The 24,629-nt window shown below is 37.0% G+C and overlaps 1 protein-coding gene across 1 annotated transcript in view; it reads left to right on the forward strand.

Annotated features, from left to right (window-relative positions):
• CCSER1 (coiled-coil serine rich protein 1) overlaps positions 1 to 24,629 on the forward strand; it is a 1,475,466-nt gene that overhangs the window by 304,347 nt on the left and 1,146,490 nt on the right. The window contains exon 5 of the mRNA XM_026448057.1: positions 9,187 to 9,307. Coding sequence (XP_026303842.1) covers positions 9,187 to 9,307 — 121 coding nt within the window. The remainder of the gene's footprint in view (positions 1 to 9,186; positions 9,308 to 24,629) is intronic.

Here is a 24,629-nt window from a genome sequence, read left to right on the forward strand (position 1 = left end):
TTTTTTTTTTTTTTTTTTTTTGCGATGGAATTTTGCTCTGTTGCCCAGGCTGGAGTGCAGTGGCACCATCTCAGCTTACTACAACCTCCACTTTCCGGGTTCAAGCGATTCTCCTGCCTCAGCTCCAGAACAACTGGGACTATAGACATGTGCCATGTCTATATGCCATGCCTGGCTAATTTTTTTTTGTTTTGAATAGAGACAGAGTTTCACCCTTTTGACCAGGCTGGTCTCGAACTTCTGACCTCAGGTGATCCACCCACCTTGGCTCCCCATATTGCTGGGATTACAGGTGTGAGCCACCATGCCCGGCCTTGCCACAGTAAGTTTTAATGGTCCTGCCAATATTAAAATGAAATCTTTAATGAACAAGTCATAAACCTTCTCATGTGAACTACTTAGAAGGAGCAGACTACAGATGTTGATGCCATTCTAATATTATGTGTAGAATTTGTGTCAGTGATAAAGGACTTCACAGACTTCCAGTGGTGCTGCAGTTCTTACACATCACTTTTTATGGAAGCTTGGAAAACACTTTACCTAGGTAACGTCTTCTGCTCTAAAGGGTGGCTATGCAATGGAGAAAATGCTGATAAAGTTTTTAATATTTAGTTTATCAGCAATAATAATTGTTTATTATTCTGTTCTTTCTGATGCTGTCTATTGTAGGCATGTTTTAAACATATGTGTGTGTTTAAAGTATATATTATATATGTAATATATGCATACATGTGTGCATGTGTGTACATATATGGATATGGATAGTGTATGTATGTGTGTGTACATATATATAGATATAAACACATGCAAATTCATACAACTCTACACAATTTAGTTTTAAATACCCTAAAAGCTTAGGTCACATTGGGAAGGAGGGAACCATAATGACAAGGTAACATATTTTCCAGCATTAGAATTATTGAAGTATGAACTGGACATCTGTCAGAGATATTTGGAATGGGAGAGGATAGGAGTAGTAGCAATGTAGATTCAGCCATTAGGCGGGAGTTTCGACTAGAACTCTGAGATCTTTTTATTTAATTATTAATATTAGCAAAAGTAATTCTCTAGTCCTCCCCCTAAAATGCTCTTTAAATTAGTTTGCTAGGACTGGCATAACAAAAGGTATTATTGTCTTGGTGTCGTAAGCAACAAGCATTTATTATCTCACAGTTCTGGAGTCTAGAAGTTCAAATTCAGTGTGTCCACAGAGTTGATTTCTCCTGAGGCCTCTCTTTTTGGTTTCTAGATGGCTTTTTTCTGTGTCTTCAGATGTTTTTCCACTGTGTCTGTCTGTGTCATAATCTCTTCTTCTTAAAAGGGCACCAGTCATACTGGACTAGTGCCCACTCTAATGACAACATTTTAACTTAATTTTCTGTTTATTAAAATAAATGACACTTTATTCATAATATTTTTAACTTTACAATTAGTAGGGACTTTATAAATGCTTGTTTCATGTTCGACATTCAAGTACATCATTGGCGATGTCAGCTTATGTTTGAAATGAAGGACACTTTTTTGCCAGCCCCAAATATACTAAAGTGTTTTGAGTTTTAATAAGATCAGTAACCTTACAAATGGAATTCATAATTTTGCTAGTTTTTTCTATCACTTGTGAGGTTTCAATTTTATTCTAGAAAAAAAAATTTCTCAGCAAAATATTTGTGAAAAGAACTACTCAAAAGCTAAGGCAAGAAAAAAATTGAGATTAAATGGCTCGAAAATATGCAATTTCAATTATAATAGACCTGATATTTTCCAACCATCTGTCATAAAATGAAAGGTTACTGTTGGCACACAGCAACAAAATTACCGGAATTTGGATGATGTGAGGTAAGCCTGACCAAATTTAATATTTTCATTTACACTTTGTAGTTTTGTCTGAGTTTCCAGGGTATACTTATTTTCATCTGTTTTTCTGTGTTCTTTTTTAAGAAGTTTTTACTTTAGGATATTGACAATTTCTATGCAATTCCTTCACATATTAACAAATGTCTCAAGATGATATTAGCCTTAAATAATATGGTTGTACAGAATATTTTTAAATTTAAATTGTAAACTAAATTGTCTCCTAATAATTTGAAGGTCTTTGCTTTCTTCTTTTGATGGCTGTTCTCTCATACCCATCTGTACTGTCACTGTGTTTTCTGATTTTGTTATGTACTGAGAATTGTATTTCATCTTAATAAAGCAAATAAGTAGATATAGACTGTGACTATATATTTGAAACAGAAGTGTTAACATTTCTGAATACTCTGCACTCGACTTTTTCCCCTCTTGTCCACTACACTGCTACTTCAAATAATAAGAAGCCCTCATCATTTCTCATTTTGTTTATTTCAATAGTGCTGTCAGTGGTTTCACTCAATCTTGTTCCTGCACTTAGGTGTTGCCCAGGCTATTTTTTAAAATATATAAAGCTGATCATGTTGCTCTTTGTTTAATGATTGATATCAATTCCCATTAACTTTAGGATCAAATACTAATGTTTTTAAGTTGCTTAGAAGGTGTTTAAGGTATTGCCAGTGACCTATGTCTCTAGCTCAGTCTTCCTCTACTTTTTGTGTCTTATCTAGGCCCCAACCACATTGAATTATTTCTATTTATCAATATATGTAAAATTTTCCCATATCTCATTGCCTTTTAGCACACTTTTTCCTATGCTTGGCTAGCACCTTTTCGTTTCCCCCATGCCTCACTTCGTTTTTCTTCAGCCTCTCATTCATTTACCAAATATTATTGAGTGCCTTTTTAGTGCCTGGCACTCTACTAAGTAACAGGAGTGAACAAGACTGCAGCAGTTCTACTGTTTTCATCCTGCCAGTTACTTTACTTGGCTGGCTTCTATGATTACACTTTCTAAATGATATCATCTCCTACTACACTTTAAGTTACTGCAAGGCAAATGTTTTGTGTTTTATCTTCACAAGTTCAGTACCTACTACAGTGTCTGGATATGGAATAGTTCAATTAATGCTACTAAGGAATGAATATATATGCCTGCTTTTGCTCAGTGTGTGCTATTTACAGTCATGATCAATGACTTTTATCTTAACTGCTTCTTTTCAATTCTTTCAATTCTGGATTAATACTATTTCATCAAAAAACTTTGTATAGGCACTAAAAGGAAATATTTACTGGTTCACTAAAACTGATTTAATACCAAAATGTCATTGTTAACTTACGTATTTATCAACCAGAGAAACAGGTCAGTAAAAGATATAAAGAAGTTTATTTTGTCTATTTGTTTTTATAACAAATGATCAACGTATGTGATTTTGGGGACTGGTTAGGTAAGTCCAAAATATGTAGAGCTGGCTATCAGGTAGAGCAGGAGGGAACTTTGGACAAGGGTAGAATTTCTATCTTCAGGAAGCCTCAACTCTGCTTTAAGCTTTTTTTAACTGATTAACTCAGACCCATTCAGATTACCTAAGATAATATCACTTAAAGCTAACAGTCTATGGAATTTACATGTAGAGAAGATACTTTCACAGCAACACTTGGGTTAGTGTTTGAATAATTGGGGCTTGTAGCCTAGCCAAGTTGACATATAAAACAAACAAACAACAACAAAAAATCAGCCAGGTATGGTGGCATATACCTGTAGTCCCAGCTACTCAGGTGGCTGAGGCAGGAGGATCGCTTGAGCCTGGGACTTTGAGGGGTAGTGCATCATGATTGCACCTGTGAATAGCCACTAGACTCCAGCTTGGGCAAATAATAAGACACCATCTCGTAAAGTAAAACAGTTATAAATAATATTTGCTAACATTTTAAAAGAATATCATTGTCCTGACATTATACTAAGCACTTTACATGCATTAATTCATTTAATCATCACCACAACCCAAGTGAAAGATTATTCACAGTTTACTAATGGGAGAACAAATGCAAAACACTCCTTCTCCATTGGAACAATAGAAAAATCATTGTTGTAAGTCATTTTGAAGGACAGAACTTAGAACCCAAAGTATTTTTATGATGAGTCAAAATTGTGGTATGTTCTGATATGAATTAATTTTTCAGAAGTTTTTACTTTAGGATATTGATAATTTCTATGCAATTCTTTCACATCTTAAAAAAATCTCAAGATGATACTAGCCTGAAATAATATGGCTGTTCAAAATACAGTCTTAACTAATATGGTTGTACAAACAAACTGCTTGATGGTTTCACAGTTTTTCTTACAATAAAGAATTCAGATGTAGGAATATTATTGAATATAAACAATTGAAAAAGATAAACTATTATATTTACACTAGTACTTCAGAGCACTTGATATGTTTAAATGAGAATCAGCATGAAGTATGTTCAATAGCATGAGGACTAGTGACAGATAGATCAAATTCGGGGTTTTCTATACTCAAACTGTGTGAACTTGAAAAGTGCAATGGCAGTAATAATAATACTTATGCCATAGAACTTTTCTGAAGGGTAAAAACAATACAGTAAGAGTCAATGCACAGTTAGTGCAGAATTGTGTCTATCATGTCATTTAAACATTTGTTAAATAATTTATTCTTTTGCTAGGTTAAGCTTTCTCAGTGGGTTGTTCCATGGTAGATACATGGATCCTGGATATTTGGAACAGAAAATAGAAAAGTGAACACTCTACCAAGTCAAAAGCAAATTCTCTTTTTAAAGGCTGCAATTTGCCAATTGATAGTAAACTATTTTGGTGAACTGGAGTGGTGATCTCAAATGTAATAAATATGTATAAATAAAATATAATACAAGAATATCAAAGACACATTACTTATAACTGCTCTAGGCACTTTCAGTCATTTAAATGTTTTAATTTTGCATGGAAGGCAAAAATGCCACTTCTGGTGAATCTTTGGTAGTTTTGTGAAATTTATTAACATATAAAATATATTGCTTTTTTATGCTTTAGCAATGATTTTATAAACTAAAAAATGAAACAATGATTGAAATTCAGTAATTAAATAAAATTATTTTGATGTAGCCAAACTGGAGAAAAGGAGTAGTTTAAAATTTTAGTGTTTAGATTTTGTATCTCAGTTTGTTATGAATCTGAAAGAAACATTTTAGGGAATACAGCAATAATAGAAAGTCATTTCCTATAATAGCATAGTTTTTGTGGTGTAATAAAAGGTTACGTGACAAGGTCAGACTACTTCATTTCAAAGCTAAAAATGATTTCTACTCTGCCCTGAGGTTTGCAGATCTCTGAATGAGTGGTCCCTGAAAGCCTTGTTCATTTTGGTGTTTATATATTTAATGACTATCTAGAAATAAATAAGACTAGTGCTTAGAACCAAGTTTTAGGATGAGCAATTTTTGTGACTATCATGTATTTTTTCTTCTTTTAAAACCTATAATTAAACATTGGTTTCTCAGGCCTGAATCATCCTTTTCTTATTAACTGATGATTACTGACAACTGACTTCTACTAGGTGCAGTTCCAGTAGTTGTTAAGTGACCCTGATCTTGGCCAAAAGGCCTCATCTGTCTAGAAGTAAATGGGCACTTTTATTTTACAGTTAGCCTTGCTCTGATACTCTCTAGTGACAGAAGCCTAAGATGGAATATTCTGCTCTTCATGCAATACATTAACAACAAAAATTCTTTTCACAGAAGAGCAAATTTAGCATATAGCTTTTTATGTTGTTGCCTCAAACTGTTATTTATATCTATGGTTGGAAATAATCGTGAAAAATGTATCATTGATTTTTCAACCCATGGATGCTGCAAATCTGTTTGAATATGGAATGGCTTGACACTGTCTCATGTTTTTTACATTGCATTATGTTATAATTGTCTGCTGTTCCATAATTTACCTTTATAAAATGTATAAGTGAATGAAATTTTTTATACATTATTAAAATTAACTTTATAAGTAAAATTAAATAATGGAGTAATTAAAACTTGACTGTTCCTGTTTGTCGCACTCCATTTTTTTAATTTGATTCAAATATCACTTCTAGCACTATCCATTTTGTTTTTGAGACAGAGTCTCGCCCTGTGGCCAGGCTAGAGTGCAGTGGCGCGATCTTGGCTCACTGCAACCTCCGACTCCCTGGATCAAGTAATTCTCCTGCCTCAGCCTCCTGAGTAGCTGGGATTACAGGCATGTGCCACCACGTCCAGCTAGTTTTTGTATTTTTATTAGAGACAGGCTTTCACCATGTTGGCCAGAATGATCTTAATCTCTTAACCTCGTGATCTGCCCACCTCTGCCTCCCAAAGTGCTGGTATTACAGGTGTGAAGCATCGTGCCCAGCCAGTACTTTCCATGTTTGTTTTTTTTCTTTTTTTTTTCTTTTTTTTTTTTTTGAGATGGAGTCTCACTCTGTCGCCCAGACTGCAGTGCAGTGGCCTGATCTCGGCTCACTGCAACCTCAGCCTCTTAGGTTCAAGCAATTCTCCTGCCTCAGCCTCCCAAATAATTGGGACTACACATGCATGCCACCATGCCCGGCTAATTTTTTGTATTTTAAGTAGAGATGGGGTTTCACTATCAGTTTTTATTTTCTCTACTTTCATTTTCATTGGCAAATTTTTTCCTTACATTGTCTATTTTTTATAAAATGTCACATAAATTTATCACGAGGAGACAAGGAAGCAATGCAACTACACATTATGATTTATGTGCTTGAACTGAGTAAGTAATGCCTAGTTATCAATAATTGACAGAATTTGAAAGAAGTGATGTGTGTGTCACTGATCATGATGTACCTCTTTTATTTACATAGTGAAGTGCTACTAAAGAAGTTTGTACTTTATACAATTACTCGCAGTTGGTATACCATGTGAACTGCAATTTGAACCCTGTTTTTGGCGGGTGACTGGTGTTATTAAACTAAACCATGTAACTGAAATTTTTGCATATTAGAACCATGTAAAAAGAGGACTGAATATACACTATATATATTCAATTTCATTCATTATCAGAAATACATAAATTGAAGTTACAATGCCATACCACTATACACTTAAAAGAACGGCTTTGGTAGGCAGAATTCTAAGATGACACGTGACTCCAGCCCTTAATTTTTCTTCACTGGGAAGATGATAGGGCATCACTGCTATGATTGTTAGTTGGCAAAAGGGATTTTGCAGATGTAATTAAGGTTACTAATAAGTTGACTTTGAGTTAATCCAAAAGGAGATAATCTGGGTAGGCCTAACCTAATCACATGAGCCCTTTAAAAGCAGAAAGAATTTTTTTCCCTAGTTGGTAGCAGAAGAAGAAATCAGAGATATTTAAAGCACGAGAGGGCTTCAATGTGAAGGATGTTCCCCACTGCTGAGATGGATGGGCCATAGCCCATGAACCTGTGAGTAGCCCTAGAAGCTCAGAGTGGTCCCTAGACACAACAGCTAGCAAGGTAAAAGGAGACTCGAATCCTGCTACTGGAAGGAAGTAAATTCTGTTAACCTGAGTAAGTCTGGAGGTGGATTCTTCACACAGAGACATTAGATAAGAGCCCAGACTCATCATTGATACCTTGATTTTGGCCTTGTGAGACCCTAATCAGGGAACCCAGTTGAACCCATCTGGACTTCCGATCTCTAGAACTGTGAAATGATTAATGGATGTTGTTTTAAGCTGCTAGGTTTGTATTAATTTTTTATGCTGCAATAGAAAATTAATACAATATTAAAACTTTAATAAGAAAAAAGTGACAAAACTAAGTGTTGGTGTGGATGTGGAACAACTGGAACTCTTTCTCTATTGTTGGCAATGCAAATTAGTACAGACAGTTCTGAGTTGTATTTGGCAGTAGCTACTAAAGCAGAACATAAAACATGACTATATCCTAGAAACGATTATAGCTTCTTGATATTTTTTTAATATAAATGTGTTTGTGCACTGTTTAAAAAAGTACTAGAATGTTCATAGACAATTGAAATAGCCCCAAACTGAAAGTAGCTTGTGTTCATTATTAATGAAATGTATAAAGAAATCGTGGTATATTCACCAGTGGAAAGCCACACAGCTATGAGAATGAACCAGCTACTACTAGACATAGATGAATCTTATAAGCACACAATGAATGAAATAAAAAACGCATAAAATAATATGCTTGGGCCAGGTGTGGTGGCTCACACCTGTTATCCCAGCACTTTGGGAGGTGGAGGTGGGCGGTCATGAGGTCAGGAGATTGAGACCATCCTGGCCAATATGGTGAAACTTTGTCTCTACTAACAAATACAAAAATTAGCTGGGCATCCTAGGACGCGCCTGTAGTCCTAGCTACTCGGGAGGCTGAGGCAGGAGAATCACTTGAACCTGGGAGGCAGAGGTTGCATTAAGCTGAGATCATGCCACTGCACTCCAGCCTGGGTGACAGAGCGAGACTCCTTCTCAAAAAAAAAAAAAAAAAGGGCCTGGTGCGGTGGCTCATGCCTGTAATCCCAGCACTCTGGGAGGCTGAGGCAGGCGGATCACAAGGTCAGAAGTTCAAGACCAGCCTGGCCAACCTGGTGAAACCCCGTCTCTACTAAAAATACAAAAATTAGCCAGCATGATGGTGGGTGCCTGTAATCCCAGCTACTCGGGAGACTGATGCAGGAGAATCCCTTGAACTTGGGAGGCGGAGGTTGCAGTGAGCCAAGATCATGCCACTGCACTCCACCCTGGGCGACAGAGTGAGACTCCATCTCAAAAAACAAAACAAAACAAAACAATAAAAAAAATGCTCCCAAAAGAATATGATCCCGTTTGTATAAAGGTCAGAAATAGGCAAAACGTCTTTATGGTTCTATAAATGACGATAGTGGTTAAGTTCAGAGGCTACAGTAGTGTTTGGGAAGGGGCACCACAGGAGGATTTAGTGTGCTGGTGATGCACTGTTTATTAATCTTGATGCTGACTTAGCAGGTGTGGTCATGTTGCAAAGATTCATTTAACTGTATATGTATAACTTGTGCACTTTTCATTCTTGGATGAAAAGCTTTTTTAGAAAACGACTATAAACTGTTGGCAATACCTTTTCCATCCTGGGCTTTAAAAAAGAAAAATTGCCCAAGGTCATATAGCTAGTGAGTGAAAAGACTTAGAGCAGAAAATATTTAAGGATAATTTAATAATTAATGTTTTAGTAGAATTAGATCTTTTATTAGACTAAATATAGAAAGGGGGAAAAGGAGAAGTGAGACTAGTTCATAAATAATTTTGACATTTACAATTCCTTGGTTTTTTTGAACAAACAGTTTGCCGGGAGGATTCATATCACTCTGTCGTCTCATGTGCTGCAGTAGTTCTTACTCCTATGGAACCAACAATAGAAATGAAGAAAAGAGAAGAACCAAAATTTCCTGAGCCTTCCAAACAGTGAGTTGTTCATTTAATTTTTCAAGGCCTTGTAAAATCAATTAGATAACTGATAAGAAAATGTGATTTATAATAAATGTGTTAATATTAGTATAAAGAAAGAAGAAATAAATTTTGTGCATTAAAAAATAATCTATTCTATATCATCTCAATGAATAACTTCTGTCTTCAGTTGTGATCTTAATGATGGCGCTATCAAATGGAAATTGTTTATATCCTACGTACCTCACACTATTATTTCGAGAATTAAAAGATAGGTGTGAACATATAACAACACAGTATAAATGCCAAGATAGTGATTAACTCAAGACTCTTGTTTGTCAATGACAGAAGCCAAATGTTAACTGGTTTCAGAAAAAAGAATCAAGAGTGCTGGTGGTTATCGGCTCATGTAATTTATAAAGTACAAAGGTAGCAATTTCTTCAAGTACAGTTTTGGTTCTCAAATGATATCATCAAGGGTCATTCTCTCTATCTACATCTTTTTGCTTGACTCTTCTGTCTGGGGTTTTCATTTTCTGGGAGGATCCTCTAGTGGTGATATTGCTGCCTTCAGCAGCAACTGGGATTGATTTTCATTGTCTCCACAAATCCAGTGAAAGGAGGTAATTTCTCATTCATTTTAATCAAAGCAAAAATAACCCAGATTTGAGTGTCATTGGATTGGCTTTGACTAGCTTGGCTTGTTTGACATGGCACTTCTGAAACAATCGCTATATCTGAAAGTATTTGGTGGTGATTGGCTAGATAATTTGTTGTTGCATGACAAGCCCTGCTACATAGAATGAAATTTGGAGGGAAAAGGTGATTCCACAATTGACATATTGGTGATATTGATAAAAGAAGGCAGAGATAGATGAGTTGTCAAGATAATGGATATTCAATATAGGTAATATTATCACCATTAATTTTAAAAGTCAGAATTCTTTATTATATTTAAATCATAAACATTTAAATACTAAAATATAATGTATGTATCTTTATTTCTTATTTTAAATGATTTTTTACCTACTTAATTTTATTTTATGTTATTTGTTCTGGCTGTGCTATTGAGAGGCAGTTTAACTCAGTGGTTAGGAATCCAGGCCTTAGGCAGATTCTTCCCCCAACTCCCCCAATTTTCTTAACCCCTGGGCACTGTGTCTTGCACCTATAGTCACAGATACTCACAAGGCTGAGGGGGAAGGATCATTTGAGCCCAGGACTTTGAGGCTGCCAAGAGCTATGACCATGCCACTGCGTTACTCCAGCTTGGGTGACAAAGCAAGACTCTGTCTCTAAAATAAATAATAAATCAATCTTCTTAACCTTAGTTTGTTTGTTTCTTTTTAATGTGGGAGATACTTTACCTCATAATGCAATGCCTAAAACATAATAGAGAGGCAAGAACATATAAATTGTGTAATTTTTTTGCAACAAACATAATTGTCAAATAGCCACATCAACTGTTTATAAATAGAGTTACTAAAGCCCTTTATGATATCAGTTTTGTGTATTTTGGATTTCCCACATGAAAAAAAATACTAGATAGGGCTGGGCGCGTTGACTCACACCTTTAATCCCAGCACTTTGGGAGGCCAAAGTGGGCAGATCACTTGAGGTCAGCAGTTCGAGACCAGCCTGACCAACATGGTGAAACCCCGTCTCTACGAAAAATACAAAAAAAACTAGCCAGGCATGGTGGCAAGCACCTGTATTCCCAACTACTTGGGAGGCTGAGGCAGGATAATCACTTGAACCTGGGAGGCAGAGGTTTCAGTGAGCTGAGATTATGTCTCTGCACTCCAGTCTGGGTGACAAGAGCGAAACTCCATCTCAAAAAAAAAAAAAAAAAAAGAAAAAAAGAAAAAAAATAGTAGACATAAAATAATAACCCACCAATATAAAACTAATGCTGGAAGTTGAGATATTGTCTTTGGATAACAAATATTTCTTTTTAATTTAGGATGAAATTACTTCTTTAAGTAAATTTTCTCCTTGAATTTTACAGTCTTCACATATAAGTTCATAAATCATTGACTCTTTCAAATATAGGATTCATAGAGTCATCTAATTCAGAACCCAGTAAATTTGTTGCTAAGAATAACTGAAATAGTCATCTCAGAATATGTAAGACTGTACATAAGAAATAATATGTAATACATAATTACATCACTTTAGAAAGTAAGAGACATTTTATGACTGAGATATTTGTATTATCTAACCAACATTTAGTTATATTCTAATGATAAATATTTTATTTTTGACAATTTGTTATTAAATATTCTCATGTATTTATTAGTTTTTAGACATTTGATAAGGAGAAATAAGAATTAGGAACTCCTACTAGGAATGAAGTATAAACTTTTCAGCCTAGCAAGTGATAGGGAGAAACTATCTAAATCTTTAAGAAGGAAAGCTACATTGCACCTTACAGTGGGAGAGGACCAGAGCTTTCCACTTGTTGCAATATCTAAAATTCATCTTAATTCAGGAAACAAAGATGGGGATTTTACTTCACTTCTGAGTTTAGTTTGATATGTAACTCATATAGAAAGGATAAACTTGCTAAAAAATAGAATAATCTATGTAATCCAAAAAGAATGTACAGTTTTCAAATATTTAATCATAAGCATAGAATGCTGAGGTCAAAGCTTTGAGAGTGACTGTTCACAATAGTCAAGTCATGGAATCAACCTAAGTGCCCCTCAACAGATGGGGTTGGATAAAGAAAATGTGATATATATATATACACTATAAAAAAGAGTGAAATCATGTCTTTTCAGCAACATGGATAGAGCTAGAGGTCATTATCCTAAGTGAAATAACTCAGAAAATCAAATACCACATATCCATACTTATAATTGGGAGCTCAATAATGGGCACACACAGACACACAGAGGGGAATTATAAATTCATAAAAATCCTACTATTAAAAGTATGCCCAAATATCCAGCTACACTCAGTACGTTCCTCAAAACTCTACTTTTCTCAAGTCGGTTCTATGTAAATGAGCATTTCATGAAATGTACTTAGAGCTCAAACTCTGAAGAGAATGAAAGAATAACCATGATTGGCTTTGGATTATATTTTGTATTAATACTTTGTGAGAACTATGCTTGTTGAAATGCAAATATTCTGTACATACCATAGCTCAACGTCTGAAATGAAGGGATTTTTATGGCCATTGTAAAGTTAGAAATGCAGAGGTAAAATAAAAATTATTCTATTCTTTGTCCATTTCCATGTTTTTATATTATTTTATGTAAATAAATCTAACCTTAGGAGTAGATTTGATTCATTGTTGACTCTTGCGTAGATGAAGCATTACTTAAACGTATTGTCATTCACTCCAAGTTTCAAGACCTCTTTGTAATGCTTCAGTTTCTTGTCATGAAGTAGGTTTAAGAAGCTCCTTCTGAAAGGTCACAGATATTATCATTTAGTACAAAAGTCTTATTTTTAAAGAATTGCTAACACTAACCTATTTTATTCTTAGAGGGTACTTAACACACAGGTTTAAAGTTTCGTCAGCTCTTTTTGTTTATTTATCTGAATGAATAGTACACGTTAGATTTGGAACAGTTAAGTACTCTCTATAAGGTCACCGCTTTAGTCTCCTAAAGTTGTTACACAAACTCTGTAGTTATATTGAAGAGACATCAAAGAATAATACTACAAGCTGATCTCCAATTTTCCTTGACAATCTTCAGAGGAACATATTTATTTATGCTTTGAGGCAGATATTTATTTGTTAATTTATCAAAAATAGGTAATTCTTGAGTGTCTGCTTTGTTCTTGGCACTGTGCATAGTGATAGGGATTTTGTGTTGAAAAGCAGGTGAAATCCCTTCTCTACTAAAAATACAAAAACTAGGTGGGCATGGTGGCGCACGCCTATAGTCCCAGCTACTCGAGAGGCTGAGGCAGGAGAATCACTTGAACCTGGGAGGTGAAGGTTGCAGTGAGCCGAGATTGCGTCATTGCATTCCAGCCTGGTGACACAGCAAGACTCCATCTCCAAAAAAAAGAAAACAAACAAACAAACAAACAAACAAAAAAAGTGTAGCTGTGGCTATAATGTAGAGGTGTATCTCATTATAATTTCACTATAAGGGCTGTGGTAAGAGGTTGTAACATAGCCAAGGAGGTCAGGTCAAGTGTCCCTGAGGAAGTGACTCTTGAGCTAACGTCTACAGAATATTAGTTAACTAACTGAAAAAACAAAATAGCTTCTTAAGGTATTCTGTGATGGGTGGGAGTGTGGAGAAATTGAAGGAAGGCTTGGAGGAAAAGGAAGCCAAATCATGTTAGCAGGGCCAAGCGACATGGTCAGATTTGCCTTTTGAAAACTTTCTGTTTGTTTGTTATAGAGAATGAATTAGGTGTGGTTGGGATAGTGGTGAAATGGAGCTGGCTTAGGAGAGCCAATTTGATACCAGTTCTCCTCAGCCCTAGATTCAGTGATTTCACACTGAAAGTTTGAAATCAGCCATGGTGGGTGTAGTTACATCATAGCATTGGGAAATTCTACAAATGAGGACTTTCCTCCTCTCCAGGAGAGCTAGTTAAATAGTTATCAGTACATTACTAAATGGAGGACAGATTGAGTGGCTACAGTGAGATCATTTAGGTGATTGCTGATAGTACCTTGGACTAGGGTGCTGACATTGGGGATGGGGAAATGTGAAAAGAGAACTGTGTCAATATATATTTATGAGCTGTGGCAAGTTAAATACAGTTATTAAACTAATAACTTACAATACATTAGTAAGTTTTTGCAGTAAGAATGAAAATGAGAAATTATCTTCATTACTAATTGTAATTATAATAAATATATAATATTGTGAAAATCCTAACGTGTTATCTTGATTTAGTAATAGTTTAATGAATGGAGAGTCATGATATTCTTTTAATTTATGTTGAGTATTATATCAATTGAACTATAAGTGTAACATGCACATACATAAATGCACTTTGTATAAAATTCCTTTCTGAATCATTGTCATTGACTCTCACTGAAACTGTCCACAATATAAGTAAGTTCCACCTAGGTTCTTATGTAAAGTCTTAAGATTCTTTATTAACAATTTCCCTTCATTTACCCTCCATCACTTGGTGCCTTCAAATTCTTCCATTTAAAAAATTCGATACTGAGGTTTGGATAGCATAAATATCAGGATAATACTATGATTAGGAAATAGCTTTCTTCCTCATGCAGGCATTCAAAAGAAACGGATAGTGTTTCATGATTTCAGTCAATTCAAGGGTGGAAACAACTCTCTGAGGAGAACAGTGAGGAGATAAGATTTCCATGGTGAAAGCTGTTGTCTAAATATGGGTCTCTCACACAGCTTTGGGAGGAAGTTAAGGTTGGGAGGAGAAACTTTCTAACTTCAGATCTATAGTGGATTTTCAGAAGAATCGTTCAGTGCTTCACATGTGTTCTCTGCAGTTGGAAGCACAAGGGACACATGTGGATTCATGCCTGAGAAACTTAGACTGCCCAGAAAACATAGAGAGTGAAAAATGGCCAGCTGTGAAAGCAGCACCATCTAGGATTCTAGAGTTAGTCAGGGAGGCTGTAGTGTTTTTGTGAATTATCTGAAGGATGAGGATACCCCAGAAAGAGGGACAAAGGACTCTCATGCACCCATGACTAGGCAACTACAGAAGACTGGCCCAGAAGGAGACCTTTGAAAAGATCACTTGTGGGCCCATTTACTAGCCCCTAAAGCCAGTTAAATCTCCTCTGACCAAGTACCACTCCCCCAACCTTTCACTCTGGTAGCAGGAATACATTAGCTGTACCACTGAGGAAGCTTAATCTTCAGGGGTCAGCTTTACGCTGGGCCCCATATAAAGCCCTAGAAGCGATCCTGGAAATTTTTCCTTCTTTTCTCGTGTGTGTGTGTGTGTGTGTGTGTGTGTGTTTGTGTGTGTGTGTATGTGTGTGTTTTGAGATCCCTCCAGATTTTATAAACTTCAGGGCTCACATAACCTGGATTTATCCCTTTGTACCATTGCTATTAGATCTGGGCACTCAGGATTCTTGCCTTGGGTCCTGCATGTGAGAGAACTGTGTCACTTCACTTCTCCAGCTGCTCCCCCTTACATAAGATGTCTTTCCAGAAGGCCAAGGACTCCCACCCACTAGGAGACTATGCCTTCACCACTCACTCTGTACAGAATTCGCTGCTCAAATGGCCCTAGGTCCTCCCCTCTGGAAGACCACATAACCCACAACCCATGGGCTGCAGAGGAACAGTCTATCACTGGTAGTGGTGGACAGAACTTAGAGGGTCGGTGGTGGCATTTACCTTTCTGACTGCCGGACTTTGGTGGAAAGGCAGCCAACTAGATGTTTTGTCAACTATGCTATATCATTGGTACCTTGTGAAAGGACTGATTGCCATCAACCTTCTGTATTTTTTTTTAATGATCTCTATTCAACCTTTTGGAAAGATATGAGCTCGTTATTCACTGGTTTATAAAAATAACAACAACAACTAAAGAAGGGTTTCAAAAGTCAAGAACCAGTGGATTTTAATACGAAAAATAAAAATGTTTAAAAATTCCCAGAGAAACTGCTGCCCTTGATTGACAGTGTTGTTATTTTATCTCTCTGCTGTTTATTGCTCCTTACTGAGTCATAATATTTGGTCCCTTGTGCAGTTACCCTGTCAAGGCAAGAAATCCTATTGTAATGTTTGCATCTAGTTTGACAATCCTTTGTACATTGAGCACACAAATGCTATTTTTCAGATAAGTTGGGACAACCTGATAATATGACTGAAGTGTTTCAGCTCACCAGTGCAGTACGGTTATCATTGTACTCTATATATAGTGTACTATAAATACAGATTTGTCAGATCACTGAAAAAGATTGCAGGTGCATCACCATTGTTGTGAAAGTAGCTCTTATGTATGCAGAAAAGGCATGTTGCCAGCTTTCAATTCCCCCTGCTAACCTCATCCCATGGAAAAAAAATCGATTTACAAACACATAAGATATTTTATTTGAATATGTTCTATAATTTAAGTTTTAGCGTAAGTCTTCTAGTAATACTATAAATAAATGCTATATAACCCAGTATTGATTTTCTACTTTTCCCCTTCCACGGGAGATTGACTAGCAGAAAAAGCAAAAACTTTGAAATCTAAAACATCTCATCTCTATTTGGCAGTTAGATGACATGGAGCAAGGAGCAGGTACTACTGTTATTGAAATCAACTATTCTTATATATGTAACGAAGACAATAGCACCTGTTTTGTACGGTCATTTTAAAAGTATTCAGTTTTCAAAGTAGAGCAGGTAGAATAATGCTGGGCACCAAGAATAAACACAATAAAAATTAACAGATTTAATATCTCTTTCATGAGGAAGTTGGGCATAAGAATAAGGGATTGGATCTATAAGAATACATAACATTCTATGGCATTTATGCTTTTAGATATTTCCTCACATTTGCCTACTCACAATATGTGATTATTTGCTCAATTTTAGAAGAAAGTATTATCTTTTTTTAATCTGGTAGATTACGTCATTTTACAACAAATGTTTCCTTTTTTTTTTTTAATCTTCTATTTTGTTTAGAATAGCAATAACTAGTAGGTACTCAAAAAATACCTGAGAATTGGTTAATTTTTATTTACTTTTGAGGTAGAACACATTTTCTTTTATTTAGAAGGTAGAACCAACCATGATAGTTGTCCAACATTATTGAATTTTTAAAAATTAGATTTGATATTTACTGTTAATATTTTAATATTAACATATTCAACATTTGAATAATTAATATTGAAAATATCACAAGGAATTCAAACAGTAATTTTGTCATCAGTATTGCAAAGAAATATCTGAAAACGTGAAGTCTGGAAACCTGATTGCCAGCCCTGGAAAAGTGCTATGTTTTGCTGCATGCAAATTCTCTTAACTGTGAAACAAGCATTAGCAACACAGTGAAATTCTAATGAGCAAAAGTCTGAGAATACTTGTTGTAAAATGTGAAGTAGCGTACCTTACTTCTTTGCTTTATAGAGGTGTCTAAAATAAACATTCATTAATATTTTTAACTGTTTGAGTTAAAGGGTCCCCCTGATTGATGGAAAAATCAAAGTACTTGTAGACAGATTGATTCCTGTGTGTTTCTATAAATATTTGAAGACTTCTATTATAGTACTTATTAGACAGAATTACAATTGCCTATATTCTTCACTCTCTCTCACCAGATATTAAAGACTGGTATTTTTTGAGGACAGATGTTTCTATCATTTTCTTTTTTAAATCTTGGGTGCGTAGGATGAAGTTTTACATTGTAAGCATAATTATGTGTTGAATTTATCAATTCGTGTTGTAATCTATTGTTTTTTTTTTCTTTTATTATTATTATTATACTTTAAGTTCTAGGGTACATGTACATAATGTGCAGGTTTGTTACATATGTATACTTGTGCCATGTTGGTGTGCTGCACCCATCAACTCGTCAGCACCCATCAACTCGTCATTTACATCAGGTATAACTCCCAGTGCAATCCCTCCCCCCTCCCCCCTCCCCATGATAGGCCCTGGTGTGTGATGTTCCCCTTCCCGAATCCAAGTGATCTCATTGTTCAGTTCCCACCTATGATTGAGAACATGTGGTGTTTGGTTTTCTGTTCTTGGGATAGTTTGCTAAGAATCTAAGAATGATGGTTTCCAGCTGCATCCATGTCCCTACAAAGGACACAAACTCATCCTTTTTTATGGCTGCATAGTATTCCATGGTATATATGTGCCACATTTTCTTAATCCAGTCTGTCACTGATGGACATTTGGGTTGATTCCAAGTCTTTGCTATTGTGAATAGTGCGCAATAAACATACGTGTGCATGTGTCTTTATAGCAGCATGATTTATAATCCTTTGGGTATATACCCAGTAATGGGATGGCTGGGTCATATGGTACATCTGGTTCTAGATCCTTGAGGAATCGCCATACTGTTTTCCATAATGGTTGAACTAGTTTACAATCCCACCAACAGTGTAAAAGTGTTCCTATTTCTCCACATCCTCTCCAGCACCTGTTGTTTCCTGACTTTTGAATGATTGCCATTCTAACTGGTGTGAGATGGTATCTCATTGTGGTTTTGATTTACATTTCTCAGATGGCCAGTGATGATGAGCATTTTTTCATGTGTCTGTTGGCTGTATGAATGTCTTCTTTTGAGAAATGTCTGTTCATATCCTTTGCCCACTTTTTGATGGGGTTGTTTGTTTTTTTCTTGTAAATTTGTTTGAGTTCTTTATAGGTTCTGGATATTAGCCCTTTGTCAGATGAGTAGATTGCAAAAATTTTCTCCCACTCTGTGGGTTGCCTGTTCACTCTGATGGTAGTTTCTTTTGCTGTGCAGAAGCTCTTTAGTTTCATTAGATCCCATTTGTCAATTTTGGCTTTTGCTGCCGTTGCTTTTGGTGTTTTAGACATGAAGTCCTTGCCCATGCCTATGTCCTGAATGGTACTACCTAGGTTTTCTTCTAGGGTTTTTATGGTGTTAGGTCTAATATTTAAGTCTCTAATCCATCTTGAATTAATTTTTGTATAAGGAGTAAGGAAAGGATCCAGTTTCAGCTTTCTACTTATGGCTAGCCAATTTTCCCAGCACCATTTATTAAACAGGGAATCCTTTCCCATTTCTTGTTTCTCTCAGGTTTGTCAAAGATCAAATGGCTGTATGTGTGGGATTATTTCTGAGGACTCTGTTCTGTTCCATTGGTCTATATCTCTGTTTTGGTACCAGTACCATGCTGTTTTGGTTACTGTAGCCTTGTAGTATAGTTTGAAGTCAGGTAGCGTGATGACTCCAGCTTTGTTCTTTTGACTTAGGATTGTCTTGGCAATGTGGGCTCTTTTTTGGTTCCATATGAACTTTAAAGCAGTTTTCTCCAATTCTGGGAAGAAAGTCATTGGTAGCTTGATGGGGATGGCATTGAATCTATAAATAACCTTGGGCAGTATGGCCATTTTCATGATGTTGATTCTTCCTATCCATGAGCATGGTATGTTCTTCCATTTGTTTATGTTCTCTTTTATTTCACTGAGCAGTGGTTTGTAGTTCTCCTTGAAGAGGTCCTTTACATCCCTTGTAAGTTGGATTCCTAGGTATTTTATTCTCTTTGAAGCAATTGTGAATGGAAGTTCATTCCTGATTTGGCTCTCTGCTTGTCTGTTACTGGTGTATAAGAATGCTTGTGATTTTTGCACATTAATTTTGTATCCCGAGACTTTGCTGAAGTTGATTATCAGCTTAAAGAGATTTTGGGCTGAGACAATGGGGTTTTCTAAATATACAATCATGTCATCTGCAAACAGGGACAATTTGACTTCTTCTTTTCCTAACTGAATACCCTTGATTTCTTTCTCTTGCCTGATTGCCCTAGCCAGAACTTCCAACACTATGTTGAATAGGAGTGGTGAGAGAGGGCATCCCTGTCTTGTGCCAGTTTTCAAAGGGAATTTTTCCAGTTTTTGCCTATTCAGTATGATATTGGCTGTGGGTTTGTCATAAATAGCTCTTATTATTTTGAGGTACATTCCATCAATACCGAATTTATTGAGCGTCTTTAGCATGAAGGGCTGTTGAATTTTGTCAGAGGCCTTTTCTGCATCTATTGAGATAATCATGTGGTTCTTGTCTTTGGTTCTGTTTATATGCTGGATTACATTTATTGATTTGCGAATGTTAAACCAGCCTTGCATCCCAGGGATGAAGCCCACTTGACCATGGTGGATAAGCTTTTTGATGTGCTGCTGAATCCAGTTTGCCAGCATTTTATTGAGGATTTTTGCATCAATGTTCATCAGGGATATTGGTCTAAAATTCTCTTTTTTTGTTGTGTCTCTGCCAGGCTTTGGTATCAGGATGATGTTGGCCTCATAAAATGAGTTAGGGAGGATTCCCTCTTTTTCTATTGATTGGAATAGTTTCAGAAGGAATGGTACCAGCTCCTCCTTGTACCTCTGGTAGAATTCAGCTATGAATCCATCTGGTCCTGGACTTTTTTTGGTTGGTAGGCTTTAATTATTGCCTCAATTTCAGAGCCTGCTAATGGTCTATTCAGGGATTCAACTTCTTCCTGGTTTAGTCTTGGAAGAGTGTAAGTGTCCAGGAAATTATCCATTTCTTTTAAATTTTCTGGCTTATTTGCATAGAGGTGTTTATAGTATTCTCTGATGGTAGTTTGTATTTCTGTGGGGTCGGTGGTGATATCCCCTTTATCAGTTTTTATTTCCTCTATTTGATTCTTCTCTCTTTTCTTCTTTATTAGTCTTGCTAGCAGTCTGTCAATTTTGTTGATCTTTTCAAAAAACCAACTCCTGGATTCATTGATTTTTTGGAGGGTTTTTTGTGTCTCTATCTCCTTCAGTTCTGCTCTGATCTTAGTGATTTCTTACCTTCTGCTAGCTTTTGAATGTGTTCGTTCTTGCTTCTCTAGTTCTTTTAATTGTGATGTTAGAGTGTCAGTTTTAGATCTTTCCAGCTTTCTCTTGTGGGCATTTAGTGCTATAAATTTCCCTCTACACACTGCTTTAAATGTGTCCCAGAGATTCAGAGATTCTGCTATGTTGTATCTTTGTTCTCATTTGTTTCAAAGAATATCTTTATTTCTGCCTTCATTTCCTTATGTAGTCAGTCGTTATTCTTGAGCAGGTTGTTCAGTTTCCATGTAGTTGAGCGGTTTTGAGTGAGTTTCTTAGTCCTGAGTTCTAGTTTGATTGCACTGTGGTCTGAGAGACTGTTTGTTATAATTTCTGTTCTGGTACATTCGCTGAGTAGTGCTTTACTTCCAATTATCTGGTCAATTTTGGAATAAGTGTGATGTGGTACTGAGAAGAATGTATATTCTGTTGATTTGGGGTGGAGAGTTCTATAGATGTCTATTAGGTCTGCTTGCTGCAGAGATGAGTTCAATTCCTGGATATCCTTGTTAACTTTCTGTCTCGTTGATCTGTCTAATGTTGACAGTGGGGTGTTGAAGCCTCCCATTATTATTGTATGGGAGTCGAAGTCTCTTTGTAAGTCTGTAAGGACTTGCTTTGTGAATCTGGGTGCTCCTGTATTGGGTTCATATATATTTAGGATAGTTAGCTCTTCCTGTTGAATTGATCCCTTTACCATTATGTAATGGCCTTCTTTGTCTCTTTTGATCTTTGATGGTTTAAAGTCTGTTTTATCAGAGACTAGGATTGCAACCCCTGCTTTTTTTTTGTTCTCCATTTGCTTGGTAGATCTTCCTCCATCCCTTTATTTTGAGCCTATGTATGTCTCCGCATGTGAGATGGGTCTCCTGAATACAGCAGACTGATGGGTCTTGACTCTTTATCCAGTTTGCCAGTCTACGTCTTTTAATTGGAGCATTTAGTCCATTTACATTTAAGGTTAATATTGTTATGTGTGAACTTGATCCTGCCATTATGATATTAACTGGTTATTTTGCTCGTTAGTTGATGTGGTTTCTTCCTGGCCTCAGTGGTCTTTACATTTTGTCATGTTTTTGCAATGGCTGGTACTGGTTGTTCCTTTCCATGTTTAGTGCTTCCTTCAGGGTCTCTTGTAAGGCAGGCCTTCTGGTGACAAAATCTCTAGGCATTTGCTTATCTGTAAAGGATTTTATTTCTCCTTCACTTATGAAACTGAGTTTGGCTGGATTAGAAATTCTGGGTTGAAAATTCTTTTCTTTAAGAATGTTATATATTGGCCCCCACTCTCTTCTGGCTTGTAGAGTTTCTGCCGAGAGATCTGCTGTTAGTCTGATGGGCTTCCCTTTGTGGGTAACCCGACCTTTCTCTCTGGCTGCCCTTAAGATATTTTCCTTCATTTCAACTTTGGTGAATCTGGCAATGATGTGTCTTGGAGTTGCTCTTCTCGAGGAGTATCTTTGTGGCGTTCTCTGTATTTCCTGAATTTGAATGTTGGCCTGCCCTACTAGGTTGGGGACGTTCTCCTGGATGATATCCTGAAGAGCGTTTTCCAACTTGGTTCCATCCTCCCCCTCACTTTCATGCACCCCAATCAGACGTAGATTTGGTCTTTTGCATAATCCCATACTTCTTGCTCCCATACTTCGTGCAGGGTTTGTTCATTTCTTTTTCTTCTTTTTTCTTTTGGTTTCTCTTCTCGCTTCATTTCATTCATTTGATCCTCAATCACTGATACTCTTTCTTCCAGTTGATCGAGTCAGTTACTGAAGCTTGTGCATTTGTCACATATTTCTCATGTCATGGTTTTCATCTCTGTCATTTTGTTATTGACCTTCTCTGCATTAATTACTCTAGCTATCAATTCTTCCACTCTTTTTTCAAGATTTTTAGTTTCTTTGTGCTGGGTACATAATTCATCCTTTGGCTCTGAGAAGTTTGATGGACTGAAGCCTTCTTCTCTCATCTCGTCAAAGTCATTCTCCGTCCAGCTTTGATCCATTGCTGGCGATGAGCTGCGCTCCTTTGCAGGGGGAGATGCGCTCTTATTTTTTGAATTTCCAGCTTTTCTGCCCTGCTTTTTCCCCATCTTTGTTGTTTTATCTGCCTCTGGTCTTTGATGATGGTGACGTACTGATGGGGTTTTGGTGTAGGTGTCCTTCCTGTTTGATAGTTTTCCTTCTAACAGTCAGGACCCTCAGCTGTAGGTCTGTTGGAGATTGCTTGAGGTCCACTCCAGACCCTGTTTGCCTGGTGTCAGCAGCAGAGGCTGCAGACGATAGAATATTGCTGAACAGTGAGTGTACCTGTCTGATTCTTGCTTTGGAAGCTTCCTCTCAGGGGTGTACTCCACCGTGTGAGGTGTGGGGTGTCAGTCTGCCCCTAGTGGGGATGTCTCCCAGTTAGGCTACTCAGGGGTCAGGGACCGACTTGAGCAGGCAGTCTGTCCCTTCTCAGATCTTAATCTCCGTTTTGGGAGATCCACTGCTCTCTTGAAAGCTGTCAGATAGAGTTGTTTGCATCTGCAGATGTTTCTGCTGCTTTTTTTGTTGATGTGTTTGTTGTTGTTGTTTAGCTGTGCCCTGTCCCCAGAGGTGGAGTCTACAGAGACAGGCAGGCTGTCTTGAGCTGCTGTGAGCTCCACCCAGTTCGAGCTTCCCAGCATCTTTGTTTACCTGCTTAAGCCTGAACAATGGCGAGCGCCCCTCCTCCAGCCTCGCTGCTGCCCTGCAGTTAGATTGCAGACTGCTGTGCTAGCCATGAGGGAGGCTCTGTGGGCGTTGGCCCCTCCCGGCCAGGTGTGGGATATAATCTCCTGGTGTGCCCGTTTGCTTAAAGTGCAGTATTGGGGTGGGAGTTACCTGATTTTCCAGGTGTTGTGTGTCTCAGTTCCCCTGGCTAGGAAAAGGGATTCCCTTCCCCCTTGCGCTTCCCAGGTGAAGTGATGCCTCTCCCTGCTTCAGCTCTCACTGTTCGGGCTGCAGCAGCTGACCAGCACTGATTGTCTGGCACTCCCTAGTGAGATGAACCCAGTACCTCAGTTGAAAATGCAGAAATCACCAGTCTTCTGTGTCGCTCGCGCTGGGAGTTGGAGACTGGAGCTGTTTCTATTCGGCCATCTTCTATTTAAATCTATTCTTTAAAATAATAGATTTGTTTATTCAGTAGCACTTAAATGTTGTTAATATTAGGTGCCATGCTGTAATCTAAGCTTTGCAAACTGTATTTGTTTAATCTTCCCAACAAGATTATATGTTATTATTATCTGCAAGCTACAGGTCAGACAACAAACGCACATGGAGATTAAGTAACTTGTCTAAGATAACCATTTAAGAAAAGAATAAATTGAACTTTCTTTTTTAAAAAAAAATTTTTTGGAGATGGAGTCTTGCTGTGTCACCCAGGCTGGAGTGCAGTGGCGCAATCTCGGCTCACTGCAACCTCCACCTCCTGGGTTCAAACAGTTCTCCTGCATCAGCCTCCTGAGTAGCTGGGATTATAGGCACGCACCACCACACTCGGCTAATTTTTGTATTTTTAGTGGAGACGAGGTTTCACCAGGTTAGTCAGGCTGGTCTTGAATTCCTGACCTCGTGATCTGCCCGCCTCAGCCTCCCAAAGTGCTGGGATTACAGGCATGAGCCACCACGCCGGGACTGCACTTTCTTTTAAATTACTTTAATTATTGAATTTAGAATCTGACACACTGTGAAATCATTCTTTTTATTTCATATGCAGTTATTTTGTAGATTTTTATAATCTAAAAAATATGAATGTCATTATAAGCCAATAATGCTTAAGATGATTACCATTTGTAAATCAACATAATATAAAAGAAGAATATAAGTAACAAAATTCTTCACTGTTATCACAATCTGTACCTC

This window comes from Piliocolobus tephrosceles, chromosome 3 (genome assembly GCF_002776525.5).
Source record: "Piliocolobus tephrosceles isolate RC106 chromosome 3, ASM277652v3, whole genome shotgun sequence".
Classification (NCBI taxonomy): Eukaryota; Metazoa; Chordata; class Mammalia; order Primates; family Cercopithecidae; genus Piliocolobus; species Piliocolobus tephrosceles.